Below are 14,692 nucleotides of genomic sequence, written 5' to 3' on the forward strand. Positions count from 1 at the left end.
GGACTAAGGTGCACCTGGTATTTTCTATCGCCTCATATGCATGCAAAAGCTGGAGAATGGAAAAGGAGGAGCTAAGAAGAACTGACGCCTTTGAATTGTGGTGTTGAAGAAGAATACTACCGGAAGAACGAGCAAACCTGTCTTGGAAAATGGTACATTCAGAATGTTCCTTAGAAGCTAGGATAGCTTACTTTGGACACGTCATCAGCAGGGACTGATCACTGGAAAAAGACATCACGCTTGATAAAATAGGGGGTTGGCAAAAAAGAGGAAAACTCAAGATAAGCTTAACTGACACAGTGGCTGCAGCATTTGGCTCAAAGCAAGGATTGAATGTGAGGATGGCGCAGGACCAGGCAATGCTTCCTTCTGTTATGCATAAGGCCTCTATGACTCAGAATGGGCTCAACAGCACCTAACAACAACCACTATCAATCTATCTATATTTATTAATTAAATCCCTTACTTTCAGATGAAATTGTTAGAGAAATTGCTGCTGAACAATATTAAACAGCCAGGAAAAATTATTGTCAGTCTACGCATTCAGTGTCTACTTGTCTGAGGGGGCAGACAGAAGGTATCCAGGGTTACCTTTCTTCTAACTGATTATTTCATTTGCCATACTCTCTTTTTCACCCTTGAGGCCTTAAATAAAAGAGTGTGAATCTGTTGTGACAGCATTTCTCTTCCAGTCCCAGGAAGCCACATGCCTTGTGCCTTGCTGCCTGATTCTCTGAAGCAGATTCCTGGCAGGCATACTGCTGGAGTCACATTGCCTCCTCCATTCTTTGTAGCAGCCAGCCTCTGGGGAGAAACAAGGATTCAGGGAGTGCTATGCAAAACATTCAAGAAGTTCCTTATATGTTTTCTCAATATTCCGTATTACTGGAGTGTATATAAGTTTTGTGGCAGTTCATCAAGCTCAAATCAGTTATCCAAAATAAACCCTAGGGTCATTAATTCTGGAATGGAAAGATTAGTTTTTCAGCTTCAGAAAATTCAAGGCCTTTTTCAGTTCATGAAATACAAATCATTTGCTTTAGCTATTGCCACATACTCTCTTCTCTTTCTAGACTTGAATTCAGGAGATTTATAACACATTTGATTTGTGAATAAACTCTAATTAATCAAATTCAAAGCATTTGATTGTTGTTAGGTGCTGCCGAGTTGTTTTGACTCATAGCAACCCTATGCATAACAAAATGTAATTTTGCCCAATCCTGTGCCATCCTTACAACTGTTGCTATGTTTGAGCCCATTTTTGCAGCCACTGTGTCAATCAATCTCATTGAGGATTTTCCTCTTTTTCACTGACCTCTACTTTACCAAGCATGATATACTTCTCCAAGGACTGGTCCCTCCTGATAACATGTCCAAAGTAAGTGAGACAAAGTCTTGCCATCCTCGCTTCTAAGGAGCATCTGGCTGTACTTCTGTCAAGATAGATTTGTTTGTTCTCCTTACAGTCCATGGTATATTCAATATTTCTTGCCTATACCATAATTCAAATACACAGACTGTTCTTTAGTCTTCCTTTTACACTGTTCAGCTTTCTCATGCATATGAGGCAATTGAAAATACCACGGCTTGGATCAGGCACACCTTAGTCCTCAAGGTGACATCTTTGCTTTTTAATACTTTAAAGAGGTCTTTTGCAGCAGGTTTGCCCAATGCAATACATCTTTTGATTTCTTGACTGCTGTTCCCATGGACATTGATTGTGGATACAAGTAAAATGAAATTCTTGACGACTTCAATATTTTCTCCCTTTATCATAATGTTGCCTATTGGTCCAGTTGTGAGGATTTTTGTTTTGTTTATGTTGAGATGTAATCCATACTGAAGCCTGTGGTCTTTAATCTTCATCAGTAAGTACTTCAAGTTTACTTCACTTTCAGCAAGCAATGTTGTGTCATCTGCATATCACAGATTGTTAATGAATCTTGCTCCAATCCTGATGCCACATCCTTCTTCACATATTCCAGCTTTTCGAATTATTTGCTCAGCATATAAACTGAGATAGAGAACGTAAACTCTATGGAGAAAAAATACAATTGCATAGAATTCTGATATATAAAAGAGATATTTTTTGATTAACTCAATACTTTCTTGAACCCTCAACTGGACCTGAGTTTTTCCTACCACTGGCAGATTACTGAAGTTAATCTATCAGTGCTGTGTGTTGTTGTCTTTTCACTTTGATTAATTCTCAGTGAACTCATCTATAAGATAAAGTTAATAATTCTTTGCTACGCCTATCATCTCAAGGTTATTGTGAAGATCAATTGAGATTATGAATGAAAATTATTTTAAAACTATAAAACTCAATATAAGTATAAGGGAATAGTATTATTTTGGTGACAGTTTAAAGTAAATCTTTATAATTCTTGGTGGAATAATTATTGTCAGAAAAATGAAATTTTCTCATTTCCAGAGATGACTTCCACTACAGTGTTAGATGTTTTCCTATTTTCTCTGAAGTGAAATGAGGCAATACTTTGTGTGTTATAACAAAATTTACACTTTAATGCACTGATTTCAGATAACATTCTCCACATACCTTGTTTTTTTATAACCCTAGTTAATCCTGGAGAAGTACTACCTCACATCTGTAAAACTGGAGAATTTCGCTGCAAAAACAGACACTGTATCCAGGCTGGGTGGAAATGTGACGGTGATGATGACTGCCTAGATGGAAGTGATGAGGATTCAGTAAATTGCTGTATGTTCTCCTTCAAGTAATCTTAAAAGTGTTTTTTTCCTGAGTCTTTGAATGTGTGAATTATGAAGAAGTTTGTGAAAATCTGAAAATATCTTTGATGAAAATTGAATGCAGTTTTTCTCTCAGTAACCTTTTGCAAAGAGAATAGACATAAGATTGCCTTCTTTGCAAAGTTTTAAAGCAATGATTTTTCTCATCCTTCCCCAACCAACACAGTACCATTTTGGATCCTCCAAAAATCCTTTCCTTACCTGGTCTATGCTGCCATTGGCATCACTCCAATGTCAGAGGTTGCTAAGAGACCTCTTTGGATCTCTGCATTTGAAGGTGTGGAAATAAATTGACCCTCCAAGACAGAATTATCTGTACAAAAGGTGCAGTTCACTCCATTGCTCCTTGGCAACTGAGCCTTGAAGAGGATCCAAAGAAACAGACCTGGATTTGGAACATGTTATTACTGACTCATACATGGTAGGAAACATGTAGGGAACACGTGGATAGAAATAAAAGGTTTGATTTCTCAATGTTTTGGCTACTATTCAGCCATTTAACATTTGCTGAAATAAAAATATTTTCTTGTTTGTGGTAGAAAGAATTTTTTTTTAACATAAATGTCAGGAAGGCACTTTGGGAAACACATTAAATAATGTATTTTGAATATATTTGATTAGAGTCACTAGCTGAGTGGTCTTGAAGAACTAAAATATTTTTATAAGGAGAGAGACATGTATTGGACAAATAAATAATTTGTCTTTGAATTTGACCTAGGTATATCATTTTCTTAAAAAAAAAATCATTCAATTAATGATGCATTCCAAGTTAAAGTGGATGAACTAAAAGTTAATTGACCGTTCTTCATTTTCTTTTTTACTCAAGAATATAAACATAAAATTTTAAAGATACTTTGTTAAGAATTGGCATAATTAGTCTGGGCATCCATTTCATGCAACCGTCTGCTCCTTGGAATAAAAATTCTAAAAATATGGACTTAAAATCATTTTCCAAATCTCTATTCATAGATAAATAATGTAAAGATAGCACAACCTTCACTTGATTACCAAACATAGACCCTCACTTCAGCATCGTATGCTTCTTATCTTCAATCCCATTGATATCTACACAGAAAATTATGAGCCTCACAATAAAATATGTAGTATTATATTGGGATGAGGGGAACATTTCATCTGATGATAAAGGTTTTTTTCCCTACTTTTTTACACAAATGACATGCTATTTAGTGATTAAGTTATTTGCCTCACTCCTCAGACTGTGTTCATTCATGGTCTTAATGAGTGCTCCCTACATAAAGCTTTCTCCGTATTCATAGGGAGCCAACGCCTGTTGGTGAACACAAATGTTTCATCATGATATTCATGTATTAATCCTTTAAGTCCATGCTTCCATTTGTTGGCTAGTTTTATTCTACCAACTCACAAGGAAACTCATATATTTTGCTTATTTCATGACTTAAGAGAGGGAAATTACATGGTGGTAAATCAGAATACTATGTTGTTTTAGGACAGCCAATTAATTCATGCTTTTGCTTCCAAACAACACTTCACGTAAAGAAATGATTTTCTCTCCTTTATTTAGTGAGTTTTCTGAAAAGATGTCCTAAAAGCCTGCACAAATGATAAAATAATTTTTACAAGTCTAGTTTGGCAGCTGCTATTGGCACAAAGAGCATTCATTCATTCATTCAACAAATATCGAATGCCTATTACGTTATTGGTCATCTGTGTCATCTCAGAGCCTAGCACAGTGCCTGGCACATGGGTGAATGAATGACTAAATGAGTGTCAGTGAAAAGTTAAGCCTCTCCACCTGCCTTCCAGCGTTATGGTCTTTTCTTTAGACATTGCAAGGATTCTGAGAAGCATTGTATTCTTGGGGTCTCATGGCTATTATTCCAGTACTACCCAAGTCATTTCAGAGAATTGTTTTAGGAGTCGAATACCCATTAGCTGTGACCTCAAATAATGTAATTCTGTTTCTATCTTTCACAAAAAGTACAGTACACTTAACTTCTCAACTCCAAACCAAAAGACTATGGATTGTATTTGCTCTTCTTTTTTAAATCCCTATTTGTATAACTGACAAAAATTGCAAAGTTTCTTGATCAAGCATCACTGAAGTGGATATGCGTAAGCTTGACACTTTACAAATTTTGACCCTCTTTTTTTTTTTTTAATGTACTGGATGGTTTTTATTGCTCATGGTTCGCTATTCTTACTAAAGTCCCTGGAGTGGGTAGAAAATGTTAATCATGCTCAAATGCCAGAAAATATAAGGCCTTTCCCCCATCCTTCTGTTGTGCATGAATAAAAACTTGCTATAAAGTGATAAAAAAAAAAAAAACACTTTATCACTGAAGCTACTGTAAAGCAATAGTGTTTTCTAGAAAATGATTGAAAATGCACAGGTTTACTATGTAACAGCATGATGAACTGACTTTTTCAAATTCTAAGTAAAACTAATAATAAAATTTATTTTTATCTTACTGAAGTACAAAACTGGGCAAAGAGAAAATTACTGTATAAAGAATGTTGGAGTTTTGAAGCAAACAGCGAAGAGCATGCCAATTCAGTTAGGAATTTAGCCTCCAGAAAGCAGGAAAAATAATCATAGAAGGTTACATTAAGATGGCCCCCCTGTTGTGCTTCGATATTGGAGGTTTAGTCCTTAGCTGTGCACAGCTTCCATATGGGAATTGGTCTCTGTCCTTAGCATTTTCATGTTTGCACGTTTATTTGTTTGTACTAGGGGTGAAAACTCATGCTGTTCATTTTCGTTATTAAAATTATGTACGATCTCATATTTAACATCAACTCCAGGTCACAAGTGATCTACTTTTCTTTTATGTGTTTTTCCTTCCAGTCTCAAGAAACATTCAACAAAATGTAATAAAATTGGGATTGTTTAATATTTTAAGAAAAATCTGGGTTGATGTGTGATATTAAAATAAGTATTGTTGTTATATGTGATTAAATTGTTTTTATTTTTTAATGCACACTTCTTAATGCTTAACATTAAATTTCGAGTCTAATTTAAAATATTTTGGGCATAAAATTTTGAAATACATGTCATTTGTTTTAAAGTTTTGAAGAACAGACAATGATGTAGTCGGTTTGAGTGAAGACATGAAAAAATGAATATTCGTGCTTTTATATGAGATGGAATTACTTGATGTCCTTTACAGAAGTATTACATTTTAGCAAAACCTAGAATACTAATATTTTCTCTAAAACATGATAACGAACAACAGAAACTATGGTGTTTATTATACCCTAATGTTATCATAATTCATGTAACTTTTCTTGAACTATAATTCAAAATAATCCCAATTTCCTCTAATATTAAATGACTAAAGTTGCTTCCCTCGTCTGCCCTCCAGTCAATCATAGCTGCCCTGATGATCAGTTTAAATGCCAGAATAATCGCTGCATCCCCAAGAGATGGCTTTGTGATGGAGCTAATGATTGTGGCAACAATGAAGATGAATCTAATCAAACTTGCTCAGGTAAAGGTTTGTTTGGATATGTACATAAATCTCCTCCAACCTTAGCGTCCATAAAAACGCATGTCTGTGCTTCGAACTAAGCTGAACGTTCCTAGTGCTGAGGATTTGATTATTGCGGTAGTAAATGAATTCAGAGTTGGATGCCACAAAGACTAGAACACAAATTATCTTTTATTTAATCCTTGGGCATGACTCTGCTTTCCAGAGTAATTTGGCACTTCATCTATCCATATGGTTTGACTGTCGACACACTACTTGGACAAGATTTGTCCCTGCTAAATCGTACTTGGCAGTGAAGGCGGAGGTTTGTTAGCATGCTATGATGTAAGCCATCTTACAAGTAGGACTTCTTTTTTACCTTAAAAAACTAATTTATATATTTTATTTACTGTGCTCCGGAATACCTCAGTGAATAGTTTTCTGTTCATGGAGCATTTTTTATATGGATAGATTTTTTTTTTCCCATGAAATCCCAAGGCCACTAAGCCTATTTATATTTCCACATAATCTATCCCATTGTAATAAATCTTCAAATCCCCAGCTAGATTCTTATTGACTGGAAATATACAGCCTATGGTACAGGTTACAACACAGTATCAGAAAGGTCATTATTAGTCTGATAAATGTTGAAAAATGTTACCAGCAAACAGCAGCCTGGTGCTTCTCTTTTGATGATGAAGAAAAAAATTATATATTTGATGACTCATATGGTTATGATCAGTAAAACAGATTTTTTTCAAGATATTACATACAGCAACATCAAAACATATAAACCATCCCACCAGCTCTTCCTCTCTCTGCAAAAATAAGCCTTACTAAGTAAAATTACAGCAACATATTTGTGAAAACTCTGGAGACAGCATACAGAGAAAAGACCCGGAGGTCAAAAAGACTGGTTCTATTGTTTGTTCCCGGAATATCTTGTACTTCTCTGTGCCTTAATTTCCTCATATATTCCTTTCAGCTCTATCAAAATGTGAATCAAGTAGAAATTGCTTCCCAAGAACTTCTCACCACGTACGGAACAACAAACCTGTAAAAAAAAAAAAGTCACCCTTTTGTCTAACCTACATCTTATATTCTAGTGACATTTGTTGTAGATTCATAGGCCAGTTATTCTCTTACCAGTTGATTAAAAGCCATACACATAAACTAAGAATAACTGGTCATTTTAATAATTTCTGTGTGACGCATAAGGCTGTTTTATCAAAGACCTTCTAGCAGAAATGAACCTCTAAAAACCTCATCTCGTTCCAGATCCCTGGCTTTAAGTCCTCCCATTTTATAATGAGACATGTGAGAGGGGATTTGCCTAACCACACATCATTGACAAGAGTGTAGTGTGATCTCAATCCATGAGTTTTGTCTTCAAAGCCATTGCTTTTTATACCATACTATATGGTGCTGGTTAAGAGCTTGGCTGCTAACCAAAAGGTTAGCAGTTCAAATCCACCAAACACTCCTTGGAAACCCAATGGGGAAGTTCTACTCTATCCTATAGGGTCACTATGAGTCAGAATAACTCTACAGCACATAACAACAACATACTATCCCAAGGATTAGATATAATTTTAAGTACAGTCAATTTAACTTTGCTCAGGTTGCTCTTGCAATATGACTGTAATTTATAATGAAGCATTTTTCCAAGTCGCAGCAATAATTATTCTTTTAAGGTTAGAGTTCAATTCAGAGACTATATGCTTTTTTACATCCTAATTTTTTTTAAACAGAAAGAGATATTTTCATTTTAAAGTAGAAGACGTTAATGACTCAATCCATAATGCCATTTTTTTTCTATTAGATTTTTAAAACTGCTTGTTTCTACAATATTTTATTTTATTGAATCCTTGGTGAAAGTTTACACAGAAAGTAAGGATCCCATTTGAAAATTTCCACACAAATCCTTCAGTGATTAGTTACATTTATCACAAGGTGTCAACATTGCCTTTAATTTTGTTCTGTTTGTTCCATTTCTAGTACTCTAGTTTCTCTACTGTCTTATCGTCTCATCTTTGCTTTGGAGTAATTGTCAACATTTTGGTCTCATACTCATGGTTGTTAAATAAATAGAGCAAGAACCTTACAGGTAATATTCTTTATTTTGTGTGTTTACTATTTCGCTAAAGGTTGATGTCAGGGGATAGTCTCAGGTTGCAACACTGAAGGATTCTTTGGGCAAAATACTGAACGACGCAGGTAGAATCAAAAGAAGATGGAAGGAATACACAGAGTCACTGTATCAAAAAGAATTGGTCAACATTCAATCATTTCAGGAGGTGGCGTATGACCAAGAACCGATGCTACTGAAGGAAGAAGTCCAAGCAGCACTGAAGAAATTAGTAAAAAACAAGGCTTCAGGAATTGACAGAATACCAATTGAGATGTTTCCACAAATGGATGCAGCCCTGAGAGTGCTCACCCATCTATGCCAAGAAATTTGCAAGACAGCTACCTGGCCAAATGACTAGAAGACATCCATATTTATGCCCATTCCAAAGAAACGTGATTGAACCAAATGCACAAATTATTGAACAGTATCATTAAAATCACACAAGGAGAATTTTGCTGAAGATCATTCAAAAATGGTTGCACCAGTACATTGACTAGGAATGGCCCGAAATCCAAGCAAGATTCAGAAAAGGTGGAATTAGGAATATCATTGCTGACGTCAGATGTATCCTGGCTGGAAGCAGAGAACACCAGAAAGATTTTTACCTGTGTTTTATTGACTAGGCAAAAGCATTGGACTGTGTGGATCATAACAAATTATGGATAACATTGTGAAGAATGGTAATTCCAGAACACTTAATTGTACTCACGAGGAACCTGTACATAGATCAAGAAGCAGCTGTTTGAACAGAGCAAGGAGATGACATGTGGTTTAAAGTCAGGAAAGGTGTGCATCAGGGTTGTATACTTTCACCATACTTACTCAATTTGTATGCTGACCAAATAGTCTGAGAAGCTCGGCTATATGAAGAACTGGGCATCAGGATTAAGGAAAACTCATTAACAACCTACGTTATGCAGATGACACAAACTTCCTTGCTCAAAGTGAAGAGAACTTGAAGCATTTAAGTCAGTGAATATCAAAGATCAAAGCCTTCAGTATGGATTATACCTCAACATAAAGAAAACAAAAATTCTCACAATTGGGCCAATAAGCAACATCATGATAAATGGAGAAAAGATTGAAGTTGCCAAGTGTCTTGGTCATCTAGTGCTGCTATAACAGAAACACCACAAGTGGATGGCTTTAACAAAGAAATTTCTTCTCTCACAATCTAGAAGGCTACAAGTCCAAATTCAGGGTATCAGCTCCAGGGGAAGGCATTCTCTGTCAGCTCTAGAGGAAGGTCCTGTTCATCAATCTTCCCTTGGCTTAGGAGCTTCTCTGAGCAGGAACCTCGGGTCCAAAGGACATTCTCTGCTCCTGGTGCTGCTTTCTTGGTGGTATGAAGTCCCCCTGTCTCTCTGCTCACTTCTCTCTTTTATATCTCAGAAGAGATTGGCTTACGACACTATGTAATCTTGTAGATCTCGTCAATATAACTGCCACTAATCCATTTTATTACATCATAGTGATAGGATTTACAACACACAGGGAGATCACATCAGATAATAAAATGGCAGACAATCATACAATACCGGGAATCACGGCCTAAACAAGTTGACACATATTTTGGGGGGACACAATTCAATCCATGACATCAGGATTTCATTTTAATTAGATCCACAATCAACACTAATGGAAGCAGCAATCAATAAATAAAATGACATATTGCATTGGGGAAATCTGCTGGGAAAAAAAAAAAAGAAAAACCTCTTTGAAATATTAAAAAGCAAAGGTGTCACCTTGAAAACCAAGGTGTGCCTGACCCAAGCCCATGGTATTTGCAATGCCACATATGCATGCAAAAGCTGGAGGATGAGTAAGGAAGACCGAAGACTTGACGCCTTTGGGTTGTGCTGTTAGTGAAAAGTATTGAATATACCATAAGACTGCCAAAAGAATGAACAAATCTGTCTTGGAAGAAGTATAGCCAGAATGCTCCTTAGATGCGAGGATGATGAAAATTCATCTCACATAATTTGGGCATATTATCAGGAGGGACCAGTCCCGGAAGAAGGCCATCATGCTTGGTAAAATAAAGAATCAGAGAAAAAAAGGAAGACGATCAAGGAGATGGATTGATACAGTAGCTGCAACAATGGGCTCAAGCATAGCAAAGACCAGGAGGACGGTGCAGAACTGCGCAGTGTTTTGTTCTTTTGTACACAGTTTTGCTATAACCCATAACTGACTTGAAGGCACTTAACAACAACAAGGTATATACCTAGGGGTGGAATTGCAGGATCACAAGGTAGTTCTATTTCTAGTTTTTGAGAAATCACCATACCATTTTCCATAGTGGATGTACCATTATACAGGCCTACCAGCAATGCATAATTGTTCCAGTGTTCCCACATCCTCGCCAATATTTGTTGTTATCTGTTTTGCTTTTTAATCAGTGCCATTTTAGCTGGGGTAAAATTTTTTTTTTTTTTTTTTAAGATGGTACGTCATTGTAATTTTGATTTGCATCTCTCTAAGGGCTAATGATCGTGAACATCTTTTCATACGTTTGTTGGCTGCTCGAATGTCCTCTTTGGTGAAGGCTCTGTTTATGTCCTTTTCCCATTGTGTGATTGGCCTGGTTGTCTTTGTTGTTGAGCTGTTGCAGTTTTCCATAGATTTTAAAGATTAAACACTTTGGATAAGCTGTTTCCAAAGAGTTTTTTCCCAGTTCGTATGTTGTCTTTTTACTCTTTAATAAAGTCTTTTGATGAGCAAAAATTTTTAATTTTTATGAGGCCTCATTTATCTGTTTTGTCTTGTTCTACTCATACATTTGTTGTTATGTTTGTTATCCTATTTTTACAAAAAAATTCGGTCCTATAGTTTTCTCTCTCTGTTTTCTTCTAGGAATTTTATGGTTTTAGGTTTAACACATAGGTCTTTGATCCATTTTGAGTTAACTTTTGTGTATTGTGTGTGGTATGGGCCCTGTTTCATTTTTCTGGAGGTGGATATCCAGTTTTATCAGCATAATTTAATAAGGATGCTAGTTTTGCCCCACTGAATGGACTTGGACCCCAGGTGGAAAATCATTTGTCCATAGATGGCTGGGTTTAATTCTGAGTTCTCAGTTCCGTTCTACTAGTCTATGTGTCTGTCATTGAGCAAATAGCAGGCTGTTTTGATTACAGTGGGTGTATGTTTTTGATATCAGGGAGTGTGAAGTCTCCTTCTTTGTTCTTTTTCTTCAATACTGCTTTGACTATCTGAGGTGTCTTTCCTTTCGATATGAAGTTGGTCATTAGTTTTTCCATTTCAGTAAAGAATATTTTTTGGGATATGTATCGTTATTGTGATTGCATTGTATCTGTAGAGTGCTTTAGGTAGATTTGACATTTTAATGATATTAACTTTTCCAATTCATGAACATGGAATACATTTCCATTTTGTAGATTTCTTTTAGTCTTTCGTAGTAGTGTTTTATAATTTTCATTGTATAAATATTTTTATGTCTTGGTTAGGTTAATTCCTAGGTTTTTTATTGATTTGGGGGCTATTGTAAATGGTGTGATTTTCTTGATTTCTTTTTCTTAGTAGTTGTTCTTAGTGTGAAGGAACCTAAATGGTTTTCATTTGTTGATCTTATACCCTGCAAAATTGCTAAATCCTTTTATCAGTTTTCTTTTGGAATCTTTAAGGTCTTCTATGTACAGGATCATGTTACCTGCAAATAGTTATTGGTTTACTTCTCCTTTCTGAATTGGATATGTTTTATTTCTCTCTTGATTTATTGCTCTGGCTAGGACTTTCAGTACAATGTTGAATGGGAGTGGTGATAATGGGCATCCTTGTCTCATTCCCAGTCAAAAGGGAAGGCTCTCAGCCTTTCTCTGTTGAGTGAAATGTTCACTGTTGGTTTATAATGTTGCCATTGTGTTCCATTGAGTCGGTTCTGACTCATAACAACCCAGTGTACAACAAAACACTGCCTGGCCCTAATCCGTCCTTACTATGCTCAAGCCCATTGTTGCAGCCACTGTGTCAATTCATCTCATCGAGCATCTTCCTCTTTGTCACTGATCCTCTACCTTACCAAGCATGAAGTCCTTCTTTATGGACTTGTCCCTCCTGATAACATGTCCAAAATATGCAAGACAAAGTCTTGCCATTCTCACTTCCAAGGAACACAAAGGCTGTGCTTCTTCCAAGACAGGCTTGTTCATTCTTGTGCCTGTCAATGGTTTATTCACTATTCTTCACCAACACCATAATTCCAAAGCATCAATTCTTCTTCGGTCTTCTCTATACATTGTCAGCTTTTTCATGCGTATAAGGCCATTGAAAATATAATGGCTTGGGTCAGGTTCACCTTAGCCTTTAATGTGACATCTTTGCTTTTCAATACTTTGAAGAGGTCTTTTGAAACAGATTTGCTCAATGCAATATGTTGCTTGATTTCTTGACTATTGCTTCCATCTGCATTGATTGTGGATCCAAGTAAAATGAAATTCTTGGCAAGTTCAGTATTTTCTGTTTATCATAATGTTACTTATTGGTCCAGTTGGGAAGATTTTTGTTTTATGTTGAGGTGTAATCCATATTGAAGGCTGTGTAGTTTTTGATATTCATCAGTAAGTGCTTTAAGTCCTCTTCACTTTCAGCAAGGAAGGTTGTGTCATCTGCATAACATAGGTTGTTAATGAGTCTTTCTCCAATCCTGATGCTGTGTTCTTCATATATAGTCCAGCTTCTTGGATTATTTGCTCAGCATACAGATTGAATAAGTATGGTGAAAGGATACTATACCAGGAATGACAAATTGAAGAGAAATGGTGTCACATCCATAGTCAAAAAGAACATTTCAAGACTTTTCCTGAAGTATAATGCTGTAATAGGGTAATATCCATATGCCTACAATGAAGACCAGTTAATACAACTATTATTCAAATTTATGCACCAAACACTAAGGCCAAAGGTGAAGAAATTGAAGATTTTTACCATCTTCTGCAGTCCAAAATTGATCAAACATTCAATCAAGATGCATTGATAATTACTTGTTATTGGAAAGCAAAAATTGGAAACAAGGAAGGATCTTTAGTTGGAAAATATGGCCTTAGTGATAGAAACAAGATCATATGGTAGAATTTTGAAAGTTCCGTGATGTATTAATTGAAAATACCTTTTTTTCAACAACATAAATGGCTACTATACATGCGGACCTCACCGAATGGGAAACATAGGAATCAAATTGACTATTTCAGTGGAAAGAGATAATGGTTTCGCATTTATGCCATTAATTATGTTGAGAAATTTCTATTCCTATTTTGCTGAAAGTTTTTATCAGGAAACGCTGCTGAATTTTACCAAATGCCTTTTTCTGCATCAATTGATATCGTAGGGTTCTTTTCCTTTGTTGTATTTATGTGATGGATTACAATGATTGGTTTTCTAATGTTGAACTTCCATTGTAATCCTGGTATGGGTCCCACTTGTTCATGGTGTATAATTTTTGTTATATGTTGCTGAAGTCTGTGGGCTAGAATTTTGTTGAAAATTTTTGCTTCTATATTCATAAGGGATTTATGATGTCTTTGCCTGGTTTAAGTATCAAGGTTATGCTGGTCTCATAGAAAGAGTTCAGTAGTGTTCCTTCCTCTTCTGTGTCTGAAGAGATTGGTGTCAACTCCTATCTGAATGTCTGGTAGAATTCTCCACTGAAGCCATCTAGTCCTGGGCTTTTTATGTTGGCAGTTTTTTGATGTCATCTTCAAGCTCTTCTTTTGTAATGGGTCTGTTTAAATTTTCTGCCTCTGTTTGTGTTAGTTTGGGTAAATAGTGTTTTTACAAGTTTGTCAATTTCATCTGGGTTTTCAAATTTCTTGAAGCACAATTTTTCATAGTAATTAAGTAAGATCTTTATCTCCATTGGATCAGTTGTAATGTCACCAATTTCATTTCTTAATTTGGTTATTTGCTTCATCTTTTTTTTTCCTTTGTCAATGTAGCCAGTTGTTTGTATATTCTATTGATCCTTTCAAAAAATTAACTTCTTGTTTTGTTGAGTCATTCTGTTTCATTTATTTCTGTGTGACTTTTATTATTTCCTTTTTTTTCTGGTAGCTTTTGGCTTCTTTTAGCTGGTTGCAGATGCTGACATAAGTGGTGGGGCTCAACTTACCTGTGGCAAAGGTGGGGGTGCTGTCTATGTCTTTCCCTCATGGGTTCCCTTCCACAGGCTCTCTCTCACAGCGTCCCACTGTGGGCAGGGAGCCAGCCATTTACCACTGTGTTACCCACCAGTCTGAATTATTCTCCTCATCTTGCTCCCCTTGCAGTTCCTCCTGATCTTAGCGTCCACCTGTCTTGGGCCTCAGCGAGATTCAATAGCACT

General features: G+C 36.1%; 1 protein-coding gene across 1 annotated transcript in view; it reads left to right on the forward strand.

Annotated features, from left to right (window-relative positions):
* Positions 1-14,692, forward strand: part of LRP1B (LDL receptor related protein 1B) — a 1,749,164-nt gene that overhangs the window by 916,107 nt on the left and 818,365 nt on the right. Inside the window, exons 15-16 of the mRNA XM_064287257.1 lie at positions 2,582-2,722; positions 6,117-6,242. Of these exons, the coding sequence (XP_064143327.1) occupies positions 2,582-2,722; positions 6,117-6,242 (267 nt within the window). The remainder of the gene's footprint in view (positions 1-2,581; positions 2,723-6,116; positions 6,243-14,692) is intronic.

The sequence above is a fragment of the Loxodonta africana genome, chromosome 6 (genome assembly GCF_030014295.1).
Source record: "Loxodonta africana isolate mLoxAfr1 chromosome 6, mLoxAfr1.hap2, whole genome shotgun sequence".
Classification (NCBI taxonomy): domain Eukaryota; kingdom Metazoa; phylum Chordata; class Mammalia; order Proboscidea; family Elephantidae; genus Loxodonta; species Loxodonta africana.